Source organism: Taeniopygia guttata, chromosome 6, assembly GCF_048771995.1.
Source record: "Taeniopygia guttata chromosome 6, bTaeGut7.mat, whole genome shotgun sequence".
NCBI lineage: Eukaryota > Metazoa > Chordata > Aves > Passeriformes > Estrildidae > Taeniopygia > Taeniopygia guttata.
The window spans coordinates 25,056,012-25,081,081 of NC_133031.1; the positions used below are offsets into that span (position 1 = coordinate 25,056,012).

Sequence of the window (25,070 nt, forward strand, 5' to 3'; positions counted from 1 at the left end):
TACAATTATTTTAAAGGTGATAAATGGGAAACGGGTCCTTTCAGGACTTTCAATATTGAAAGCTTTTCAGATGAGCACAGTGCTCATCTGCAGGGCAGCTAGGTTGAAGCTGCACAGCTTCTACACTTCACTACTTAAGAGTTCTGTGAAAGAACCACAGGTCAGAGCATCCACAGACAAACACAGGACAGACAAAGAAGTGATCTTGAGCCATAAAAGGGAGAAGGGCATATCACATACTGTGCTTTATTCTCCTGCTCCTCTGTTTATATGATATCCTTTCTGTAACTAACAGTTGATGTTTCATCACGCACAGCATGTGGCATTTCACAGAGAATGCATCTCTGCACCTTAGGAACCATGTCTAACAATGTTATAATTGGATGTTTCTGCACTATAAATGCTGAAATACAGCAGAAGCACAGCATAATAAAATGCCTTCAGATAATAGGATGGTTTGGATTAAAAGAAGATAATTGAAAACAGCAGATATGCTCAGGGTTTCACATATAATATCAGTGTTATTTTTAGCATGGGATTAAGTGTCATAGTCTTGCCAAAACAAGCTCTAATTGAAAATAATGCAAAGAAAAATAGGAAGAAAATGCTAATATGCTATTCATGTAGTTTGTTAAGAAGCCTCTCTGGTGACAGAAAATTACAAGTCGCATACGGCTCATAAAGGGTACAGAGAAGATTAAACATTATGTATCGCCTAGATAAACAAGCTATTAGCGTGACTTTTTGTATAAATACACTACTGACTAGTTCCTATTGAAGATGACAGTTCTAACCTCCAATTGGTACAAACTTCCAGGATTCTAGCTTTGGGGATAAGAAATCATAGGGGGTCTCGTTCCTGTAGCACACATCCTTCTACAAGGTTCTGAGCCACTTTAAACGTGCACAAGAGTGAAGCTCAGCCACCTCAGGGGGCAGCAATGGAAGGAGGGGACACATTCCCAGTTGCTTAAGACAAAAGAAGGTCAGAAATTTCAGTCTGGGCTAAAGACACCCAGAAGATATTTAAACCTTCTGAGACAGCCAAACAAGTTTTAATGTTCATGCACAGAACACAGCAGCTTTATCCTACTCTCCCTTCAGACTTGATTAGTTGGGGCAACATTGTGAATAACAGAAAACATGATTTATCATTAGGATGCCCTGAGGTCTGCTCAACACAAACAATGAAATGAACAGGCATGCAAATAAAGGATCCCTCCCACCTTGTACAGCTGCACAAAGTCTCACAAAGCACCCAGACACCTACCCACTGCTTAGATAAACCATAAACCAATACACACCAGACTGGACTCTCTTCGTGGCGGTGGCCTTGTTCTTAGATTTGGAGAACCTGAGCAGGAAATGGAACAGAGAGAATTTATTTAACTTCACAACTACTGCTAAAAACATTTTGCAGCAGCTCTCTGCTGTTACACAGTGCGAGAATAGAAATCAGTATTTGCAATATTTAAGGCATCTCTATGAAAGAAGATAGGAAACTATGAGGGTATATTAGAAATACCAAGGTAGCTTAGCTATTCATCTCTGCTAAGCCAGCAAATTTAAGAGCAAATCACTGCCAGAAAGCAGTGCATTGTATTTTCTGCTGGAACTCACCAGCTCCATTGCAGACTGGCCAACAAAGGACTGGCTAATACCTGTTTCCCCCCACCCCCAGCAGTAGAAGTAATTCACTAAACACTCACATTGTTCTCTTGCCTATAATATTGCCATTCTTTGCACAGAATAGCATCAGCATCTGCATTTTGCAGATGAAGTAGTAAAAACATCATAGCAACTTGCCCCCAGGAAAACAGCAGAACAAATGCAAGAAAAGGCACAGGTGGTCTTCTCAACTTGAACATGTTATCACATCATCTACATTTCTGGGGTAGAAGGCCACATTTTAGAGTGTTCAAAAGGGAAAAAAAAGTATTCTATGGAAAAATTAACAAAGTAAACACATGCAGGCTAAGATAAAGCAACACCAGACAGCCTGTGTATAAAATGAAGTTAAATTTTATCACTACTAGTGAAGGACCACATTCTGAATCCCTCTTGATGCATCTACAGGCTATGCAATGGTCTGTTTATGTGGCCAGGACATGTGGGTCCTTAGCAGAGGCAATGCCAGCCCTGAAAGGTAGAGAACAAGAATTCATTGCAAGCCTGTGAAAACCCAGACTACTTTACTGCCTTACTTATTTGAGCTCTTTGTGGCGCTATCCTTGCTATGGCTGGGGATCCCTGGGCCAGTTTGGAAGCCTGCTTGTCTGGAGTCATCATAGCATTGCCATTAGAGTCATTGCACAGGATGGGCAAACTGATTTCCTTCTTGGTGATGTGAGTTTCTGCAGACTCGTTTTCTACTTGAGCTTCCTTGTCAGTAGATGATTTCTTGTTCAGCAGGTTGCTGATCTCCATGATGTTTCCTATGATTTCCACTGGCCCAGTTAAGTTCTTTTTCCTAGATGGAAGATCATCTTTAGCCTTCTTCAGATATGAAGCTGGGGCCCAGCCTTCTTTGCCCAGATACCTGGAGAGGCAAAGGAAACACCATCACATCTATGAGAAAGCCACAGTGGCCAATGCACTGAGCACTCCAGTTCCAAAGGTTACTTTCAACAGAGCTTGATTGTGCAAAAACAGCAAGAAAAAACAGTTTACATCCATCTTAGTTTGTGGGAGACTTAACATGTTTAAGATCAGAAGGGCAGCCACAGGCAGGTTCTGCACTGGCCTGTTTGTTCTGCTGCCAGCTGTATGTGTTTGGATAAGCCTGGGTAACCCCAGTGCTACAAACACCTCTGATCTCACACAGTTTCTCCCAATGAATAATAGCAGCAACAGATGGACAGTTAGTAACTCTGGGCAACATACCCTCAGTAGAGAGGCTGTTGTAGGCTACTTCTTCCTGTGTCAGCCAATTTAAACTGAAGTTAATTCTGAGCAGTAGTTATTAAAAACTACTGGTTTATTTCTGCAATATCACAAATAAAAACTACTTATGTCAGTGAAATATGCTTATATTTTTACTTTGGTCCTTGAATTTGTTAATCTTTAAGCCTTTTGAAGACTAATCTTAGAAGATTCCTTGATCTTCCCCATTATACAGGTGAAAGAATTAAAAGAACTTTTAATCAATTTTAGCAAAGTCCTGAACCAGTAACAATTTTCATTTCACATCTTAAGAGCTGACTCACAAGTAACTTTGCTTCCTTTATGTTCAGAACCTACTGCAGGCATTTGAAACTCCATCCTAAATTTCTCCTCACTTCAGTGCTGCCAGCACCTCCCAGCTGCACTCCACTCTCATGGGCTGAGGCTCAGAGCAATCACAAAATGAAGGATATGAAGGCAAATCAAAAAAGCTTTACTTAGCATATTGGTACCAACTTGCCCTGCAGTCAGTCCACTTGGGCACCACAAGACTGTGTCTGTTGCTGCCACCTGGAGACAAAGTAAGACCTAAATGATGGATGCTATTACCAGCTCTGGCACACTGAGGAGCACAGATCTACTGAACTCAACACAGCAGTAAGCATGTGAGGCAGACAGCATAAAGGCAGACACCAATATTGCCTCTAGCTTGTACAGCATTGAATTGGGAGGGTCTCAGAATTAGGTGCAGTGATTTGGCTCCTTCATGCTTCCAAAACTCTCCCTGTTTATATTACATGAAGGAAAAAATGGATTAAAACCATAGGAATGTTAAAAAAAGTCAGAAGTGCCTCTGTAAGTCTGAGAGTCACATCTGCTTTCCAGCTCCAGAGCATTGGAATTACTCCAGAGGGAAGCAAACTAGGGAAATAAAAAAAAAAAAAAAAGAAAAAAAAAAGAAAAAAGAAAGAAAAAAGAAAGAAAAGAAAAAGAAGGACAGGAAATGAGGATCAGCACATGGCCAAGAATTTTGAGAAATTACATCTTTAAGGTGGAACAAGCTAATGCCTTTAAGGTGGATTCCATTTACAAACTACTGGATTTTTTTTTCTCTCTACACATTGAAGTGTGTTCAGTCTGTTTTCCAGCCCAGGGTTCGACTTCATTCTCCTCCTGCTCCCTCTCCCCTCTCACGCACAAGAGGAGGAGCTGCTCCTTCCAAGGCACTCAGTACTCAGAGAAGCACATTTCTGTCCTTCTCTGAGGGGTACCTAACAGCATTCAGGGCAGTCCACATGTAACAAACAGCACAGCAAGCTGCAGATCAGCCACCCAGGCTGCACAGGAGCAGCTTGCAGGGATGGAGCGCGTCATCAACATTTCTGGAAGTGCTGCCCATGGGAAAAACCCTCTGTTTCTAAGAGTTTAATCCTCCAGGAGGAAAGTAGAACAGTGCTCCAAAGCAGCAGAGAGGAGTGCAGCTGGCACCCCATATACTTGTCACACATACAGGGAGTACATAACATCTTCCAGCAAGAAGAGGGGTTTCTGAAATCAAAATGCCTCTTCCAAAAAAGCCAAGCACATGCTGCAATCCCCAACTATCATGGGGTGGCTGGGGTATCCACTGTCCTTCCAGCAGATTGCCATGAATGAAGATGCCATGGAAACCACTGCAGCAAATGCCATCATGCTCCAGAAGGCACTCCTGTTGTATAGAAAAATGTGTCTTCTGGGTTGACTCCCAAGAAGTGAGTGAGAAAAAGGGGGGAAAAAATTCAACTAATTGTAGGAGTGCTAGTATGGCAGAGGGAAACCTACAGTAGAAACCAGGCTACACTGCAGAAATGAAATAAAAAAAATAACTGGAGGTGTCTTGCAATGGTTCTCCTCTCAGAAAAACCTATGTGCTTAATTCCCCTGTCTGAAACTTTGGATTCCATTTCTCTAGACAATTAAATTAAAAGAGAAAAAAATGTGACCTGACCAAACCCAGGCATTTTTGAGCTCCTCCTATCAAGAGTGCCTTCCTGGCTCCACTGCTATCTTTATTAACTTATTTGTTCCATGGGATCATTAGATAGAAAACTGATATTTTTTCTTTCTAAGTAAGGCAAATCAAGAAAAACAACATTGCTTCAGTCAGCACTTTCACAGTCCTCATCCATAGCCAATAAATCAAGCAGCATTCAACAGAAGCAAGCTATAACTTGGGGAGGGTAAGAGGAAGAAATCACTATAATTACAGGTTGAATGGAAAAGGATTATTATATGAGATGTTCTGCACTGTTGTATCACATCTTCTTTGAAGAGAAATGGGATGTCACAGCACTGAGAGGTTCACATGCAGATACAAGACAAGGGGCAGAATCACAGAAGAGCACTAAAACCTAAATGCTGTGTGAACCTAGATGAAGAAAGCTCTCATCAAATGCTCATCCTGACACCCTACATCACTGAGACAGTATCTAACATACAGTCTCCCCATAAGCATTTACAAAGGAGATTCTTAAGTCAAAACTCTCTGCTAGGACCACTGTTGCAACCACATAGCAAAATTTGCTATACAATAACAACTTCACCTGGCCTTGGAATGTAGCCCCTCTACATTAGGAATATCCAGTGTGGACAGACAAAAATCACAGCAAATTAGCTGAAACCATGGGTGAGCTTGCATAAGGGCTATAGCCAGCAAACTGATCTCGTATCCCTGAAAGTAGCACTACCTGCCCCAAACAGCTCAAGAGATCACAATCAGCCTTTCAGCATTGCTATAAATAGATTTAAATAGGTTGCAGACTAACTCTTATACTGGAAGCACATTAAAATTATATACAACAGAAAGCCTTGTTAGGTCTCACAGATCTTAACTCAGATATGGGCTTTTAACTTGAAGTAAGGAAAAAAAAACCTCTAAAACTGCAAGTTAAGGCATTTCCTCACTGGAATGGTCCACAGCCTTTGCAGACACTGTAGTGCTACTTTAGTCACCATTCTATCACCTCAGACTTTTCTTTACATTTCTTCAAGAGGCATTATGAACAATTTGGGCTACCCTGTCCACCTACAGAATGATTTAAAGGCTAACATTCAGTGAATGATCAGAAAAGCTCATTGTCACAGTTTCTGTGGGTTGCACAGCTTCTTTACCTGATGTACCACCATCCTTCCAGGTTCTTTTGGATGACCTCCACGGTGACCCCTTTCTCGAACCCAATCTCGTCTTTCCCCTGGCTGGCGTACGGCTGGATAGTGACATATTTCTCTTCTGGTGAGGGGAGAAAAGGCAACATCAGTTAGGGTCAGGATCAGCCCAGCTGTTTTTCCACACTGCTTGCTTTTAAACTGCTCTGCAGCGATTACGTGAAGCCATTACGGAAGGCGGAGCCCTGCTCAGGGGCCCACTGGTTATTTATGCTGACGACATGACAGACAATCAGCCCCTTGCCACTACCCTGCTGCTGATAATCACAAAATGTTTCCATGCCAGTAATGACACAAAGTCCCCAGAGAGCTCCCCCTTCCTTCTTCCCGCCTCCCTCCCCCCCTCCAAGTTCCTCGGGCGGGTAAGGGAGAGGATTTGAAGCTGGACTTAACTCCCATACTGTAACTTGACAGAATCAATCCGGCTGCCAAATCAGCCGAGCATCACGGCGGGAGCTGCAGCCAGTTGGCTCTTTGCACACACACATGGCTGCACGAAGCATTGTGTTACTGAAACCCGAGCGCTGCATCCCCAGAGGGACACTTCTCCCCAGCCCAGAGGGGCTGGCCCAGCACGCTGCTCTCCTTGCACCTCCCAAGCACCATAGGTCTACAGCAACGAGCTTGAAACATTAAAAAAAAAGTGACAAAAGAACAAAAGAGGTTTGCATATGACAGGAGGCGATACAGCGTTTGCCTTCATAGGTTGTGAAGTGCTTTACAAACATAGATTTGCTAAACCTCACTCCAGAAAAATGCACGTGTGACACTGGTGAAGGAGTGCCAGAACTGAGACACACACTTCAAAAGCACAGACTGGATTTCAAGTACAGTGTTGGAGCCAAAAATTTAGCATCCCTATTCATCTCCAGCATCCGTCCCCTTCCCAGGTGGGCAGAGGTTTTAAGCAGACTTGCTGAGAGCAAGCCAATAAGCAGAACAGACACTTGTCAACATCATCTTCCACCTACCCAGGAGTCATTTACTGCAGCACTCCCATTGCACCCAAGGTCAACCTTTCCCTCTGGAGCTTAAAAAACTTGAACTACCATCCTTCCTCTGCAGCAGCAGACATGGGAAGTGTCATAAAGCCCCTCTCCTCAACCCAAACTATGGTGCATGAGACAGCATGAGTTTCTGTAGCTAGATTAAAGGCAGGGAAGGCAAGCAATGAAGTGCACCCTAGCCAGACTTCCTAGCATTTGCTACCAGCAGTCACAACAAGGCAGGGAAAGAATAAATGGAGGGCTGGCAGTGCAGAGGAATGAGCAGGAAATAAAGTGAATCCAAAGCTCCTGATCACTGCAGAACAAAGGAGCTGTGAAAAGGCTGCAGCAGCTTGAAGTGAGCACTCTTTAGGAGAGTAAAACAGATCCAAGCAGCTGTTTGGTTTTGTGGCTCAACTGCATTTTGTTGCTGGGTGAAGCATAGAAACTTTAATGAAAAATAAACCAAAGCCCTTACTGAGACAGAATAAGAAATAATACCTCAGAAAAGGGAAAATAATGTTGACAGAGCATCTGATGAGAGCAAATTCAGCAAAGCTCCATCCCTGAAGTCAAGTTCCTTGACTGGTCACATTTGAATTCTTCTAATTCTGATGGGGCAAAATTTGTCAAAACCTTTGCTGTCAAGAGGAAGAGACTCTCTGCAGCTCTCCCCTAGGGGGGCTGCTTTACTGGCTTATCACTGGTAAGAAATTCGAGCTAGTTTGTAATTAGCACCATCAGCATATGACACCTTCTCCACAGAAATATTCCACTACAAGATGGGGCATGAAAAATAAAACCTGACAAATGATATCCCAGCTTCCAAATCATAGGACAGGAGAGTTTTCCTAGCTAGGTTTCTGCTCTGGGTGGTAGAACTGGACTAATTTTTCCTCTATTTTCAAGTCTGCTGCAGAAGGAGTTCCATGTCTGGTTTCCACTGCATGCAAAGCACTAAACTGAGCTGCAGAAAACCCCTGGGCAGCGAGATCTTGTCCCTGTAAGGGCCAAGGAAAAGTTCAGAGCTGCTCTGTCCAGATACACATTGTTTCAGACACTTCCAGGGATGTTTCTAAGACAGTAATACTGAGCTAAGCATATATTTGCTGAGTCTTGGAAGAAAGCCCTCTTTTTTCTTTCCTCCATACCAAAGCTGCTTTATAACCTAGGCTGTCATAGGTCACCCTTGCCACTAGAACTCCCACAGAAATTGCTGTGTTTATTCTATTTTTCGTCCACACAAACACCAGGCTCTGCTTCAGCTAAAGCCAACTATGCTCCTCTTGCTGGGCAGAGTGGTCTCACTTTTCAGGAATGTGGCTTCCCTTCTGCTGCAGATAACCAACCTAACTTCCTACACAACTTTCCAAACCTGTGTGTGAGGAATTGAGACAGTGGTAACCCATCAAACCCAACAGCACTGGAGGCTGATCACTCAGGAGAAACAGTAAGGCTCTTCTGAACTGCCACTGTCTCATTCTGTCCATGAGCACCTTCACTGCTTACATCTTCAGTCCTGTGGCTGTCAACTCAAGACTACTGCTTTTTGAGAGTAAAGCCCTTTAGGTGACTGCTCCCTATACAGAAGAAATTAAAAAAAAAAAAATAGTGCATGGAAATAGGGAGGGAAGAGAGAGAAAAAGGATCTCCCATGAAGCAAGACAATTAAAAGTGTTAAAAATCAACTCTAGAAAAGAAGGTCCCACAATGTTTTTGTTTAGCAGCTCTATTTTTAAGCCTACAGATAAAAGCCAGGAAGCCACTATTACAAATTCCCCTTGCAAAGTACTTTGACAGCAAAAATTACATTTCCAAGATTACACACATTTGGTTTCTGTCAATGCTGCAGGAGATACCACAAACATACACGAGGTTTGTAACTTAAACAAACTGGAGATATGGGCCCCCTTGTAACCAAAGTGTAAATTCTGTTTTGTTTCTCAAAGATTATCTCTAGCTGGTGGACACTTTGTATAAACCAAGATTTGCTGAAGGGAGCAAGGGAGCTCTCAGTGGATGTGTCACTGAAGAGGACTGATAATACCATTCAACATATCATATTATTATTCAGAAGTCTTTAAGAAAAGATATTTGACACTTCATGACTGATATGTAAAGTTACTGTAAAGACTTGACGTTGATAAACGGTTTCATGAGAGAATCAGCAGAGCGTCAGACAGCAGAATGACATTGCTCTGAGTTACTCTGACAAATCTGATCTATCATGCTGGCTTCATTCAGCTTCTGTGACAGGCAATAGTATAAAACAGAAGTCAGTGAACCATCCCAGACCTACCACTGAAGTTATATGCACAGATCTACAGAGAATACAAAAGCGTATCATTTTGGTTCATTAAGTTTTGACTTAAGAATTACCAGAAAAAAAAAAAAAAAGACAAACAAAAGGATAATTCATATTCCCCAGCTGTAGCTTCTGTTACATCAACCTCAGTGTTGAGGTCAAGTGTGCAGAATAAACTTTACTACATGCTACAGAGCACATACACCAGCTGAAAGGCTGCGTTTAGAAACAATGCTATGAAAGTCCTACCCCCTTTGGGCTGAAAACGGGCAAGAAGGCAGCTCTGTTCTTAGTGAGTGACATCCAGAGGTCTATTAATTGCCAACTTCACTCCCATTCCTTTATCACTAATTTGCAGGTAAAAGACACCTTTCCCAGCTGAGCTGAAGGAGGTTCCTCTCTGGATTTTGAGCTGTCCCAGTAAATGTGAGCAAGGCATGCATGAAGAAGCAAAGCCTGTTTGGCAAAGAGCTATGCTACACATCAGTCACATCATGCATTATCCAACTGCAACCTACCTAGGTTGGAAGGAAAGGATTAGTATGTGCCATTCTCCCTCCTGCCCAGACACAGACACTATTTAAAATATACACAACCAGAATTTTTGCACTATTTCAACCACCCAGCTCATACCTTGCTGCTGTAGCTGTGTTCTGCCCAGCCCTCCCAGACACCGTGGCAACCCAGTGCTCAGCCCACTACTCATTCCAAAGCCTCAATTCCCTGTCAGTGTATCATTCTCCTCTTTCCTTTCCTCCTTCCCAAAAGAAGGCAGGCTTTTATTTTGCTCTTGTTCTACCTAAAATCTCCTGAACAAATACAGTACAGAACTGGGACCAAAATACAGGGACAGATCTTTGTGGATCACTGGGAAAACAGCATGGACAGCAGAGAACAGTATCTGTGTCCTTGGAACAGCCCACAGTAGTACAGAGAGGACTTTTTCTAGCAACAAAGATTTTCCCCCAGAAAATGCAGCACAGGTAGGGCTGTCCAGCTGGAAGGTGTGCACACATACAGGACAAAGGATCTGAGCTGTGCAGTGCCCTGCATGACAGCCACATACACTACATGGTCTATACAGATGTACACAAGGAAATCAGACCTGGTACAAAGAAATCACTGGTATTTGAGTGTTATGGATCACTTTTGCACAAGTTGTTAACATCTAATGTCCTTCTGTAACCACTAGAAGAGGACAAAAAAGCACAAAGGAAAGAAAACAAAAACCCCCACCAAAACAAGAACATAACCATTTTGTGTTCCTCCAGCACCACCAGTGTTCTGCCAAGCTGAGGCCTTTTCTATACATAAACAGTAATAGCTCTAAAACTAAAAAGCCACTTTAAAATCAATTTTTGAATACAGAGCCGAGTCAAGATAACCCATACAAAACTTGATCTAAAACCTGGCCAGGACAGTTTAACACACCCATGTTCCTTGTCCCACCCATTTTAAGATAAAGTTTAATGAAGTGCAACTTTTCACATAAAAAGAATTTATAATACAGCTATAAAACCATCATACGATTTACAGCAGAGCAAGATGACCTGTAGCCACATTGGCAACGCTCATCAAGTAGCAACAGGTCACCTCTGCAGTCACAGTGTAATGAGGACTGAAATACTTATTCTGTCTTGCCCAGCCTGTTCAGTGGCTGTGATAAAACATACTGGCTGCAGTAAAATGAGGAATGAGACATTTGACTTTGTACATTTTAAGAGGACTTAATGTCAATGACAATTATTTTTGGATAATTGCAGATCTTAACAACTGTGCTTTTTTTTTTTTTTTTCCCCTTTTGTGTAGGATTGCAGATTGCAATCTAATAATATAAATGGCAATTATTTTTGGATAATTGCGGACCTTAACAACTGGGCTTTTTTTTCCCCCTTTTGTGTAGGATTGTAGATTGTACATGGTGAGCAATTGGGTACATTCCAACACATTCCCTTTAATCAACCTATTTCTGAATAAGTTTTCTTTTGTTTCACCTGATGTACTTCTGTCAATTAGTAAAGGGGAATCTCAGAGGAATTTTTAAGCATTAGTTATAGCATTTTCCATACCAGGTAACCCATTAGGGCACCTGTCCCACAGGAAAAACCTCAGGACAGCTAAGATGAAGCTCCATTCCCTCCTGAAGAAATTTTACTGACTTGGCTGACAAAGCAAGACACTGAACCTGATGGCCTGTGAGGCTTTTTCAAACCCATCTGTCAAACCAGAATTTCATATTTTGCATGTGTGACTGTGAACACACACACACACTCTACACTGAAGTTATGAGGTGTCTCGTAATGGCAGCTTGGTCCTTCTTCTGGCTTTCTGGATTTATACTTATTGTCAGGTCAAGGAAAGCAGACCTAGGTTTTACAGCTCGAGTTGTAACAGAGTTTCAGTAGCTCTTTCAAAATCTTCCTTATGCCGTCCTCCCAATTCCCTTTGCACTGATTATTTCACCACCACTGGTTATATCACCAAGGTGACAGACTTGCCCCAGCATTTTCCAAGTTCTCCAGCATTGCTGGCCCCTCAGTGACTCTTTTGCACAGCCACTAGAGCTACCTAATGCCTGCTTTGCTCGCTTTCCAGCCTTTCAGCACACACTGCTCTTGCAGAAGGCTCTTGGCACAGCAGTACTCTGGCATTTCAACCAGACTCTTACCCAGTGCACTTCCAATTCAGTTGTTCCATCTTGAATTTTCAAGCCTGCGTGCTGTGCATTGCTTTATTGCCCTACTACACACACTCACATGTTCATGTGGATTTCCCACTCCTTCAAATTCTGTGATCTTTTCCCACTCAGCCTCATGCCTTTCTATGATGCCTCATCAACCTGAGCAGGCTCCTTCCTCGATGGTGTCAAATAACCTGAAGCTCTAAAATCCTTCCTAAAAAAAGCCTTACCTATCCTGATTTCCTGCCTTCCCAAACAAGCTTAGTTTTAGTCCTTCTCTAAAAGCTTTTAAAAATACTGAAGAAGGATCATTTTTCACTGTGAAAACCCCTTTGGTTGCAAGAAGATTCATGCCAAATTGCCACCTGCCCATGCTCCTTTGATGCACGGATCTCCTTCTCTTTGTTTAGGCTGTGAACTCCTTGGGACAGGAGCCTTGCCTTTAAGCAGCTAAAACACCACACACGTTTCCAGCCCTGCACAATCAGTCTCATCTTTCCCAGGCACACAGCCAGTGCTCAGACATTTCTGCTTCCAAGTTCTGAGAGCCCCAGCTCGGCATTCCTCTCCTTCACCTCTATTTTGTAAGTTTTCTTCTTTTTTGCCTCCATTAATAAGCGTGAAAGTTATTAGCAGTGCTTCAGGAGCCAACCATATAAGGGAGTAATTTCCTTTGCTTGGCTGGTGCTTGTACATGCCCCCAACTTTCTGTGACCCCCTCCTGGTTTGATATGCTGGTAGGGGAAGGGATAGGGGGGAACTGGGCTAGAAATTAGCCAATTAATGATTTCTCAGCAAAATGCAACAGCCCCAAACCTACATCTTCCAAACCACAGAAGAATTTTCTTTCAAAATACTTTCCCCTCTGTCAGCAGTCTGTGTTCGCCCTCCCCCACTCCTCCGCTCCACCCCCCCTTTGTCAGACCTGCCTCTGGAAAAAGTCTCTCTGTTCCAGAAAGCAATGCATTAATTCAACATGGACTTTGTTTTACTTGCTTAAATATGCAGGGAGAGATAGGCTGTCATGGCTGTCCACAGTTATCAAATGTGTTCATCTGCAGACAGAAGCTCTTCAGCCTTTGTCCCTCTTCCCTTCCCTGCTTTTTGTTTTAAATAACAGAAAACCTTGTGCCAACAGATAGAAAAGAACAATAATGACATTTCTTCTGAACAGCTTTGTATTGTGCATGCTCTTACTTGAGCCAAGCAAGGACCAATAAGCATTTACTACTTTCCTTGGAGAACAGAGTAAAAAACCAAACAAACAAACAAAAAAAGAAACCCAACCAAAGGAGAGAAGAAACTAAGTCTGAAGCTGTTCTGCGCTGGTTTGATTTAGCACAGCAATGTCACTCACAGTCTTCTGCTGTGATTGACAAACATTTCATCACCATCAAGCACAAGCAGGGAAGAGTGAAAACAGGGGGAGAAGTCTCATGGACGGGCTGCCAAAGGGCACAAGCACATCAGCCAGGCTGGATTATCAGTACAGACCAAGTGCTCTTTCCACAGCTACAAAACTCGCTGAAGAAGCAGCCATGTGGGCTAGGACATGGGGTTCCAGTATTAAGACCAGCTCAGGAAGAAGTTCAAATATCAAGACCACTGGGTTACCCAGCTGCCTTCCCTCTACACACTACATTTGCCCATCAAGCTCCCTCTCTCCCTAAGATCGGCAAGTAGCAGTGGGAAGCTCAGACTTTAACTATTTCAATGAATAGCTTATGCTCATGTGCTAGGAACTACTGCTAAATAATTGGCTCATTTGGCAGAAATTCAGCCCATATGTCACTATATTGTTAGTGTGAATAACTTTTAAAGTGTTTTCCTGCATTGTAGCAGCTCCAGTTGAAAGCACTGGGCACAAAACCAAAGCAGCAATAACTTAGGTCAAATATCTGGCATAGAAGACAGGCATACAACATCCCAATCTTACCAATCAAACTGTAAAAGCACAAATGACTTTTCATTAAATTAAGCCTGTAAATAATCCTAAGCTTCCTTCCAGGGGAAGTTCCAAATAAATGCATGTGTACAATTACTATTTAACCCTGTACAAAACATGAACTCTGCAGCTTGTAGGTCTAATGAGTATGAAGTCTGAGGAAAACTACAAACTTTCAGGCTTCTCCTCACAACCCATATTTATATTACTGGAGTTTCAGAATGTATAAGAAAAAGTTTAGAAAATGTACTACATTTAACATTAAAAAAACTGCCAGCTTTGCAGTTACATAAGAAACACAAACCAATGTAATCTCTTAGATCTGGGCACACCACAGACCATTTTAAAGAGAAAAGTTCAGCAACAAAATAATCTGTTTCTCTTTGTAGAAACAGACTACAGCTGTTCCCTTTGCAGATTTTTTTTTTCAGGTTTAAAAAAGGAGCACTACCATGATATTGAACAATTTGTCTTTCATGTTTCTTATTCACAGACCCAGTAACATTGCTTCCAAATATCTGGAGGTCAGAGATGCCTAGCCTCTTCAAATGGCTTTGGAAAGGTTAGAAATAAATAAGCCATGTGCTACCACTAATAATTCTCCCCCATCAGGCACAGTCTAACAGGGAAGCAAACACTCTTCCCTTCTGCACTCCAGTTTCCTCTGTGTTTTTAATATTCAAGTCATGTAGAAAATTCTGCCCTTCAGAAACAATGCTTAATTCCGTTGATTCTGGCCTTAAAGTGATTCTATCACAGGCCTAACTGATAAAAATGCTTATTAGTAGTATGGAAGCATAAATACAAAGGAAGGCATCCTTCACAGCTTGCTTTTAAACTCCAGTGTCCTCCTGGAGCTCACCCTTCCAGCAGCAAGGACCATTTCAAGCAGAATATTGCTGGGTGGGAGGAATTTCAGCCAAAATGTTTAATTGAGTTTGTTTCCAAGGAAGACGCCAAGTGGGGAAGGGGAAGCTGTTCTGCTTGTGTTGAACAATTCTGGCAACCTCCTGTTTGAACAACTTGAGTTCTGTGCTTTGGAGCAAGGACTTGAAGGTTGGCAGGGGAACGCATATGTACACTTCATGCATTCTGTCATTTCAGTGCAAATTCACCCAAATTTGGCCTTGCTAGAAGTCTTCTGGGCTGGGATGGGAGGGGAAGATGGGAGAAAATCTCTCCTGACCTCATATAAACTGTGTTCTGTTAGAGAACAGCAGGCTGGACACCCAGAGAGACTCATACTTTCAACAACTGCAGTCTGGAAGGCGTAAATGTCTGTACAGGCTGCAGCTCTGCCAGATCGTGAAGCCACTTTCTCCAACTTGTGCCCATTTATTCAAGTCACTTTCTTTATTTCCAATAAGCTTGTTCTTGTAAGGATTCCCTAACCTATCATTTCTGATGACAATAAACAGCTTATTTTTAACCAGCCTGGCTAGCTGTGGCTGAAATACATTGGAGAGACCTTATAGAAGCAGCTCAGTCACAGAGGGTGCCCCAAACCTTGGACAAAAATCATAGATTGCTGAAGTTTGTGCCAAGTCCAAGTGCCAAGATTCAGTTTGAGATAAAGCACATATTCTCCAACACCCTCAAAACCCCAGCCCTGCTTGGGCCTAATAGGGAAGAAACTGTAATGAAGCAAGAAAAAGGCAAAGATGGAAGAGATTAGGGGAGCCTGTACTGGAGAAGCCTGCCTAGGTCCTTGAGTCTCATCAGCTGACTGCTAAGGGACTGGTTATGCAGCCTTAATATTTTATAGAGCTTTGTTTGCAATATCGTACAAATATAAAAGAATGCATTTGTTTTCACCAGTAAATAAATTGTTTAGAAAACTGATTCCCATAAATTCTCCCAGTTAAATTGTCAGGAACCATCTAGCAGAGTTTGACAAAGCAAAGTCAGTAGCTCCCAAACAGCTGGGGCAGGGAAATAAGCACACTTTTTTTCCCCTCCCCAAGACAGCATGTGTGCTTATGAGGATTTTTTGGTGGCTGAGAAGCAAGACCTTGTCTTCTGAAGGTAGTTTCAGTTTCTGCAGGGTCAAGCTATGGCAGGTAGAACACAGCTATTGTTGCTTTTGTTTCCTTAATAATTTGAAACAAATTTAAAGACTCACTGAAAAGCTGGGTATGCTTGAGACAGGAGTTTGCACACAATATCATCATCAAATCCAGAGGGTAAATTTGCCACTTTAAAAATAAATTCCTAAATAGGAAAAGGCACCTTTCCATGAGCTGGGAATCATCTCTTGTGCTTACATTTGGATCCATTCCCTCAGTAAGATTGTCTGAAAGTTACAGAGGTGCAAATGGTGCTTTGTTCCCCCTTTCCTTTCCAAAGGGCAATGAACACATCTGGATGATTTTCCAAGTGGAGCAGGAGATGGATAGGAATACCTGTGGTCTGGGAAAGATGATTCACTTGCTCTCAGGAAATACTTTGCTTATAGGGCTCCTCAAGCTTCACCCAAACACAAGGTGTTCCCTCCTACCCTGCCATACTCACTGTTAGACCAGCAAAAGCTAAAAGAACACAAAACAACTAAAATGCCGCTGCTAGTGGCATTTTAAATACCTAAGAATGATGACAAAAACTCCCAAAAGTTCTCAAGTCTCTCTTTAGTATCAAGCACTACTTGCAAGGAAGAGAGGGGACTGCAACTGGAATGATTTTCATTTTCCACACCACACACTTTTCCAGTGTGCACATCTCCAACCATGGTTTTTTTGGCATTCAACTCATTTTAATAGCCCTTAAAGTATCACTTGTCCTTACTGAGGCAGGAAAGACTGAGCACAAATATGCCCAAGTTAAAACACAACAGATGTGAGCCTCCCCAAGAGCACAAAGTCAGACTGCAGAGCTACCCTTGGTTACCAGCCTTCAGCTCCTGGGGTGCCTAATCCTGGCTCTGAGCCACCCTCAAGCTGTCATGTACAAAATTCACATCTGAACTCTGGAGCTTTGGCCCCTCGCTACCAAAGTGTCAAAGATGCATGTCCCGACACACAGCAGCTGAAGCGGCAGCGTGGCTGTTGGTGGCCCCTGAGTGGCTGCTGCCAGAGGAGCTATGAATTCACCTCGACTCTGCTGCCTGTTGACTATCCCGCCCAGCGTCCATCGCCGGTCCAGGCGCCTCAGGTGAGCCTTGCGTCGCTTAGAAACTAGTTTGGAACACGGATGGAAACAAAACAAAGGGGAAAAAAAAAAGAAGAAAAAAAAAGTGATGGGAGGGTGAGGAATAAAAACAAAACATGGTATTTACAAGCACTTGTCTTGTTAGTGGGAATGGGTTAGGTGGGATGCAGATGTTTTGGTTTAGTTTATACAGTACAGTGGAACAAGTTAGCTTCTTGAGCTTGAGCAATGTGAGCCATCCAGAACTGTCACAAATTGCCACTCTTGCTACTGGCGTTTCTTAAAAAGCAGTAATTATAATTTTAAAAAATCAAAAACATATACATGCTCCAAAACAAGCTGCACAACTAAAGACAGCTTGTCCAAGGAGAGTGCAGTGGCAGGACACATCATCATTATTGTTGCATCTCCTAATTCAGCTACATGATCTTTGGGGAATTCAGTCTAATGCACATGACATCAAATCCAACAGTGCTCTAAACCTCTCTCAAGAAAAATTATCACACTATAAACAAACTCACAAACTCTTATGTAAGTTTCCTCATAACAGTAGCACTCAGGAACTGAACCCAAGTGAAAAGTATCTGATGTGCTTGCAAGACATGACTTGCATTCATTGCCACAGCTGGTTCTCATGATCAAAACTTCTAATATACAGATTATGATATAAGGAAAAAACTAACCTTGCAATTATTCAGCAGGCTCAAGAAGCTAACAATCCAGGACTGAGTGTTAGTTACATACTCAAACAATAACTTATGCTTAAAGTATAAACAAAGACAAGACACTTATGGAAATAGCACTGTGAGAGCAGCTGTGCACAGAGGACACCACTTGTTTTCTGGACCACATACTTAGATCTCTAGTCAGAGTCTTCTTTTGCCTGTACGGGTGTGAAAGACACTGGAACCATTAGACTGGCACAGAAAAACAGCTAAACACTTCCATTTTTTCCATTCAAGGGCTTCCATCCCAATTTGGCAACTACTGCAAGGGTGCTAGGTGCTGCTGCAAAGCAATGCAACATATTGCAATGTAGTGATAGCTGAAGTGCAAACACAATCACTTTACCAGTGGGAGCTGGGAAACTGTTCATAACCTTTGATATCACATCATTAATAATAATTCAATTCTGTATATGTGCACTTATTTAGGGATTATATCCTTACACTGGAGTAGGCACCGTTGTCTTCTAGAACTGTTGCTCTGTTGGCAATCAGGCACAGCAAACTTATTTGATTGGGAAATCATTAGCTGGACAAGCAAAAAACTTCACCAAAGAGTGGCTTTTGACTTTTTGTCCTTTATATCTGTCAGGGACTTAGACTAGACTTTTACTTCCAGCCCGCTCTCCTCAATTTCTCCTTTACTGTAAGGCCCAAACCTTTCCACACCACTCTGAGTGGAGGTGTGGTGGATGGTGTTGAACAGGTACATTACCTAGTCTCTGGTACTCTGTACTTCCCCTTTGATCCCATGTTGGTCAAAAATCAACCAAAAATTTTCAGATGAGCCAAATCTCAGGATTATAGATAGCTGTGGTTTTGGTTTATGGAAATCAGTGATCCTCTTGGAAGTCCATGGAGGGACAAAAGACGAGCAGATTTAACCTGGTGACCTTCCCCAAATCAACAGGACATGAGACTGCCAGTTACACACATGCTACACAGGGACACAACACAAGACACCTCGCTAGACACACAGATCACAGCAGAGAGAGAAGTTAAGTTGCAATAAGGCTGCCTGTGTTAGGAGTTCCTATACAAGAAAGGAAATGAAATGCTCAATGTAAAGGCTTGCAGGATGGAGAGGTGCAGAAGGGGTAGAAGCAGCCCTAAGGCACCAATACAGAGCAGTCAGCTTGCTCCTTCTCACACTGGGAGTTTGGAGGATTTAGCCATCCAGGAACTCCCCTTGAAAACAGTGGGTCACACAGATCCACCTCACAACGTACGGCCATCCCCAGTGACAGCCCTTTTATACCACAGTGATGCTTTTGTATAAGCCAGCGTTTTTTCCTTAAAAATACTGAATTTTGCCATTTTGCCCAGACTTAGACTTGGCTGGTCATGCCACAGTCACCAGAAAGGTTGCTTATTAATAAGTGTCTACACCTTTCCAGAGATTATTTTAACATGTTTACTTTATCAGCTTCTGTAGCTGTTAAATGTTTCTTTAGATTGCTTTCTGATTGTTTTCCAAGCCTTACAAGATGTGTTGGTCTAAACACAGACCCAGGTAACCATCAGTCTGCCTTCATCCAGACAAAAATGTTGTGCAGGCTCTGTGCAGGGAGGAAACACTTCTTTCTTTCTCAGGGAATGGACTATTTAAAGAGATATATGACAATATTACTGCCATATTATTAGAGCCAGAATTATTAGCAAGATGTGTTCCGCACCTCACTATCTGTACTGAGCCTGCCACAGCAGAGCAGACTTCAAGGTTTGCCTGTCTTGTCGACTTGTTCCAGGCCTGTTCAAATGGGGAGGGACAAGGGGCTGATACACAAAGCTCCCTACATCAGTGTTTCTGTGCTTTCCAAGTTGGGGGAGCAGAGATTGCACAGTTGCAGGGAGTCAATATCTCCTGGAGTCACTCTGAAACTTGTGTAAGCTCTAAATTGTGGGGCTAAGGCACTTAATCCACTAGAAGTACCTTCCTCCTCAGTTACATCAGAGCCCCTTTCTCCTGCCTACCTGGAGAGAGCTGGCAAGTTTTCTGTCTAAGTACAGTCACTTTGATACACCTTTTTAAAGACAGTGAATCCAAGTCATTCTTTCTTCTCCTATGAAGTAATTATATGGAGAAAAACAGCCCAAGTAAAGAAGAACTGGAGGGGAAGAAACAAAGACTGTAGGAAGCCTCAGTTTAGATGGCTAATAACATAAACCAAAGTTACTAAAAAGCAAGCAAGCAAAATCTGGGGTGCATCAAAGCAGCTGCAGAGGTTATGCAATTCAATCTGTCACTGAGATGGAACTGAGCAGAAAGGGAAGGGCAGTCTCAGGTTTCAGCATATCTGGATTAGGAGTAAGGCAGGGAGCAGGACTGCTGACCACAGCTGAAGAGAGCAGTGTAATGGATTAAATGGGACCGAGATGAAGGAGATAAGGAATATTTGACAGATTTTCTATTACTCAGAACAGACTGCTGGGTGGCAGCATCCCTGTGCAGAGTACATTCCAGAAGGCAACATGAAAGAGGAGGAGAGCATGAAATGAAAGCAGCTTAAGCTATAAGGTTGTCAAGCACACACTGTATTTAAGAGTCAGGAAAAGGAGGAAAGCCACAGACCAACAGACAAGGCATTCTTCAGTGCTTGCAGACCAGAGCAGTAAAATTCTGTTCTTTAGTAACAGGGAAGCTTTACTCACTGCTTTTGTATCCACTAAGATGTTGCATCATACCAGTCTGATTCCTGGCCTACCAGTCTACAGCCAGTCTGTCTCTAAACCAGGATATGGGGAGACTTGAGCAGGGAAAAATGAGTTACAGAGACCAAGACTTCAATGAACCACAGATGTCATCCTTGGAACCCAGCACAAAGTCTGGTTCTGCCTGTGTGCTGTTTTAATGGGCAGATGGTCACCCCAACACATCTCTAAGCCTCCTGCCTGTGCTAAGGAAAGGTCAGCTGAGTTTCCACATACATTTTAAGTGTCACATCAAGAGCACCTAGGTTTAGCAACAGATTCACAAGAATGCAGCAAATCATAATAAAAGTGTCCTTTGTACACAGCTGCTAGATGAGAAGCCCATTAAGATGTGGTTAGTCTTTCATAATGGAACTGAGGAACATGCAGTGCTGAACTATTCCATTTCTGGAACCTGAATTAAGCATCTTTAGGGGGGAAAAAATAGAAAAAAAGAAAAAAAATGCAATGCAGCTAAATACATATACATGACAAATGGCATCTCGCTTTTAACAGAATGAGACCATACCAAATAAAATTACCTTTCCACATAATCACAGACCACAGCAAACAGCAGTGAAACTAGTTTCAAAGATTAATTTAAAGGAAATTAATGAGAAGTAACCATTAAAGTTAAATCTCACTCCTTTCACTGGCCTGTGGCTCTATCATGCATCTTCTTCCAATCAGAAGCTTTCACTTGGGGGAAAAAGCATAAAGCAAGTGAATGCCAAGTTTCTCTTGGTAAGTAAAAGCTTTCCATACCTTCCCCAAATTTAGATGTGTTGATGTCTGAATCATCTCTGGTTCCATTTTGGGATTCCAGGTATGTAGCAGGGACCCATCCCTGCTCCTCTGCTGTGCTCACAAACCACCAACCTACAAAAAAGAAGCAAAAGAAGTTTCTCAGTCAACATTTAGAGGAACAAGAACAATAAAATGCTACAGAGAAGATGACAGTCAGCAGCTTTGGTGCATGTTTGACGTATTCTGCAGCTTCCTAGAACAAGAGAGGGTTTAGTGCTGTTATACCATTTCTATCAGATCCTCTCCCAGTGGTAGTGTGTAGGCTTGCTACAAAAAGGGTTCAATGAAGCAAATACCAATTAATTTTATGAAATTCAAAGTCCATCCATGAGAACTTTGACAAATTCTCTAATTCAGTTGCTCCAAGCTGGTCTTGCTATAAGCACATCTACAGTATCAAAACACTTTGTATGTGCAAATATGTACATGTGCACATATGTGAAACAACACAATCACTGCCCAAATCCTAATATGAAGTATTACAAAAGGCAAAGGAGGGAAACAGCAAAGACATTCACAGAAGAGCACAGACTTCAGAACAGGATATAAAAGCGCTTCTAGAGCACTTGTAACCACAGCTGGTGTTTAACAAACATGACCTGAATTCAATACCCTGGGAAGCTGGAAAGTACTGCACAGAACAGAAATAAAGACTGAAAAGCCAACTGAAAACTGACTTCAGGCCATAAGCACCAGTTATTTGTCTTCCCACCTGAACATCCAAGTTTCAACCAGTGCCTACAAAAATGTTAAGTATTCAGCAACATATATGAATATAACCTTTAGGTCATATCTGTGGACAGATGAATAAAATTATATGCATGCCAGTTTCAGATTAAATGCATTCCACTTTTCTTGCTTGCTTACATGGTTTTATTGAATCCTCCAATGATTTTGACATACTCATTCACCCAAGAACTTGCTGCTCTCAGATACAAGCACAACTAGATTCCCCTCCATTCAAATAAGGTCTGGATTAAGACAGCAGGAAAATAAGTCTAATAGGTAAGCAAACCACTTCTGCTGTTGTCTGTGATACCCTAGTTTCCCCAGATAACATAAGCTGCTTTGTCAGGATGATGCAAACTTCTGTCCATTACCACCCTTCCAGCCTCCCCAAAGGGAAGCTATTTCTGTACATGCACCTCAGAACAGTTTACACACTTTGATGGCTGTCATAAACACAGCAAATTTTACACAAGCCTGTGAAGAGCAAGGGTACCAGCCTGGGCTGTAAAGAGATGGGCACCGACAGCAGTGAGCTGTGAGGTGGCCACACATCCCTCCCACAGCTGGGATCCCACAGCCCAGCCCAGCGAGGGGGAAAGGAAGGTCTGGGCTCTGCTGCCACGCCACATGCAACTGTCTGTAAGAGAAAAACCACCCTTCTGAAACAATGCTCAAGTGTTCGTGCTAAAAGTCACCCAAGTTCATTCCAAATCCTGTCATTTTACCAGAGAACAGTAGCTACAAACCCTTGCTATCCTCCCTGGGGCATGTGGCTGGGAGACAATGTACCCCAAGCAGCAACCCCTCACATGCCCCTGGGCAGCTCCTAGGCAGTTCTATTTATTTACTCTCCAAAGTCAGACACAGATTTCCATCTTCTGGCCCAGCAGAGGTTTGGAAACTTTGCTTCACAAGGCTCATGGTTGGAAAGTTTAAATTTAGTTATTCTCCCTCAGCAGGAGGTGGATTCTCCTGCCACGAAGCCCACAACAGCGAATATGCAGGATCTGCCAGACCGTTCCAGAAACACGTCTTCATGGTTGTTCCTTATTTCACCAGTAACATATCGACATGGGTAGCAAACACAGTTTAACAGACACTTATAATTAGGCACAAAATGGGAGAAGCTAGCTTCCAGCTGATATTAATTAGACTGGAATAGTATACCTAAATTCTTCCTCAGAAATAAATTAAACACAAGCACAAAAAGGATTTGCCTACACTTAAAAATGTACATTTGGGCCAAATTCAAGCCATGGTAAAACCATCTCTGGAGGGCTGGATGTCACTTCCTTGACACCAACCCCGTGCTAGCCTATTTCACAACACAGCTCCTCTGGTTTGGCTCATTAGCCTCAGAGCCAAGGTTGGATCTTTTGCTTGGGGCCATAGTGTAGCTGAGCCTCCATCCATCTACACATGACTCAGGCTAAAGCTCCTAATTGCCACAGAACTCATTAAAGCTATAATTTCTTTCTAAAGATTTCCTTTATAAACTCTGTGCAAGGGTAAAGTATAAATAAGAATCCTCTGCAGCTACTGAGAGATCACAGCACATGTCCAAGTTCAGGGAAAACCAGACCCTCACTCTGAAATTCTCTTCCCAAATTTCAAGCTTGCTTCTCAGAAGGACAGCAGAAAGGCTTTAGTATAGCCCATTGAAATAGCATGTCAACAGAAAAATGTGTGTTTTGATTAAACAGATTCAACAACTGAGAAGACTGAGAAGCTTCCAGCAATACCCAATACCATGCAGAGAAGCATGATGTGCAAAGTCTCAGAGTGGCCAAACAACCACTGTTGAGGCAGCATGTCCCTTATGAGACTAAAACCTAAATTATAATGGCACATCCAAGCCATAACCGTACAGAAAGGAAATTACAGCGCAATGCAAGAATTGACTCCTAGCAGAAAATGGCTGCAGTGCAGACAAGCTCCTCAACACAGCCTGTGCATGACAGCCACAAACTGCAGAACTCTGCCAGGCAGATCATAAAGTATTTGCTCTGCACCATCCCATCATCAGAAGCATTAGAGCAGCTGCTGTTTGGTACCACCATCCCTTCCCCCTCTCACCCTCAGGTTCATGGGTATTCATGGTTTGCAGACAAATTAGCAGATTGGTCTTAGTTTGCACCATTATAGCCCAAACTTTTTGCAAAGAATCCCTTGTCCTGTTGCCTGCCATCTTTCCAACCCAGAGCATCACAGAAAACTTGCTTTTCAAACACAGAACAAAACATTGCATTTATTTTGAGTTCTCCTTCTATGCTGGAGTTTAGCTTGACTTCACAATTCATTATTAAAACCATTCTGCAGCAACATCTGCAGGGAATTATGTAAAGTTATCTCTGTGCACTGCCAAGCCAGACTGAGGTTCATTCTTGCACTCACACCATCTGTAAAAATTAGGCAGTGCTTTACAGCTTGAGTTAACCCTTACAGGTGCCCCTATCTCTCAGGCACCAAAACAACTGTGATGTGGCATGGATGTCTAGACTGAGACTCCCAAGCCCTTGCCTCCAATGATGATTTAAAGAGAGTTTGAGGTTTGCAGAGGCACAAAGGGAGTTGTAGCCAATCCAAGTTCAACTGGAGCTTTGTTGCATTACTCCAACTGCCTTAACACTAACCCAAGAACATAAATTTTTAAGGTAGGAGTGTAATTTTGTCCCCACGTATGTTGCTGCTTTGCTTGGCATCTGCCAGCATCGCTAAGCTGCAACAGCCAAGATATCGCCCCATTCAGAGCCCACCTAGGCTCAGGTAACTCCCAGGCATTTCACAAGTTACCAAGAAACAACCAGTTCCACTTGACAGGCATATAATGCACGTGGCAAGATGGTGATTGCAAAATGGATTGGTCACACTGGAGAATGACTAAATGGCAAAAATACTTGTACTTGAAAAAATCATGGGTTTGCTCCTAATTGTATTCCCAGTCCTCTTCCCGAAAGGCTTTTGCAAAAGC

At 42.6% G+C, this 25,070-nt stretch overlaps 1 protein-coding gene across 9 annotated transcripts in view; it reads right to left on the reverse strand.

Moving 5' to 3' along the window:
• SH3PXD2A (SH3 and PX domains 2A) overlaps nt 1-25,070 on the reverse strand; it is a 245,885-nt gene that overhangs the window by 14,686 nt on the left and 206,129 nt on the right. For 8 of the 9 annotated variants that reach the window (XM_041717165.2, XM_041717164.2, XM_012574636.5 and 5 more), the window contains 5 exons: nt 21,329-21,442; nt 17,090-17,173; nt 6,034-6,151; nt 2,205-2,539; nt 1,305-1,354 (listed from right to left, as the gene is read on the reverse strand). In XM_041717165.2, the coding sequence (XP_041573099.2) occupies nt 1,305-1,354; nt 2,205-2,539; nt 6,034-6,151; nt 17,090-17,173; nt 21,329-21,442 (701 nt within the window). The remainder of the gene's footprint in view (nt 1-1,304; nt 1,355-2,204; nt 2,540-6,033; nt 6,152-17,089; nt 17,174-21,328; nt 21,443-25,070) is intronic. The other variant, XM_030276350.4, reaches the window with a different exon arrangement.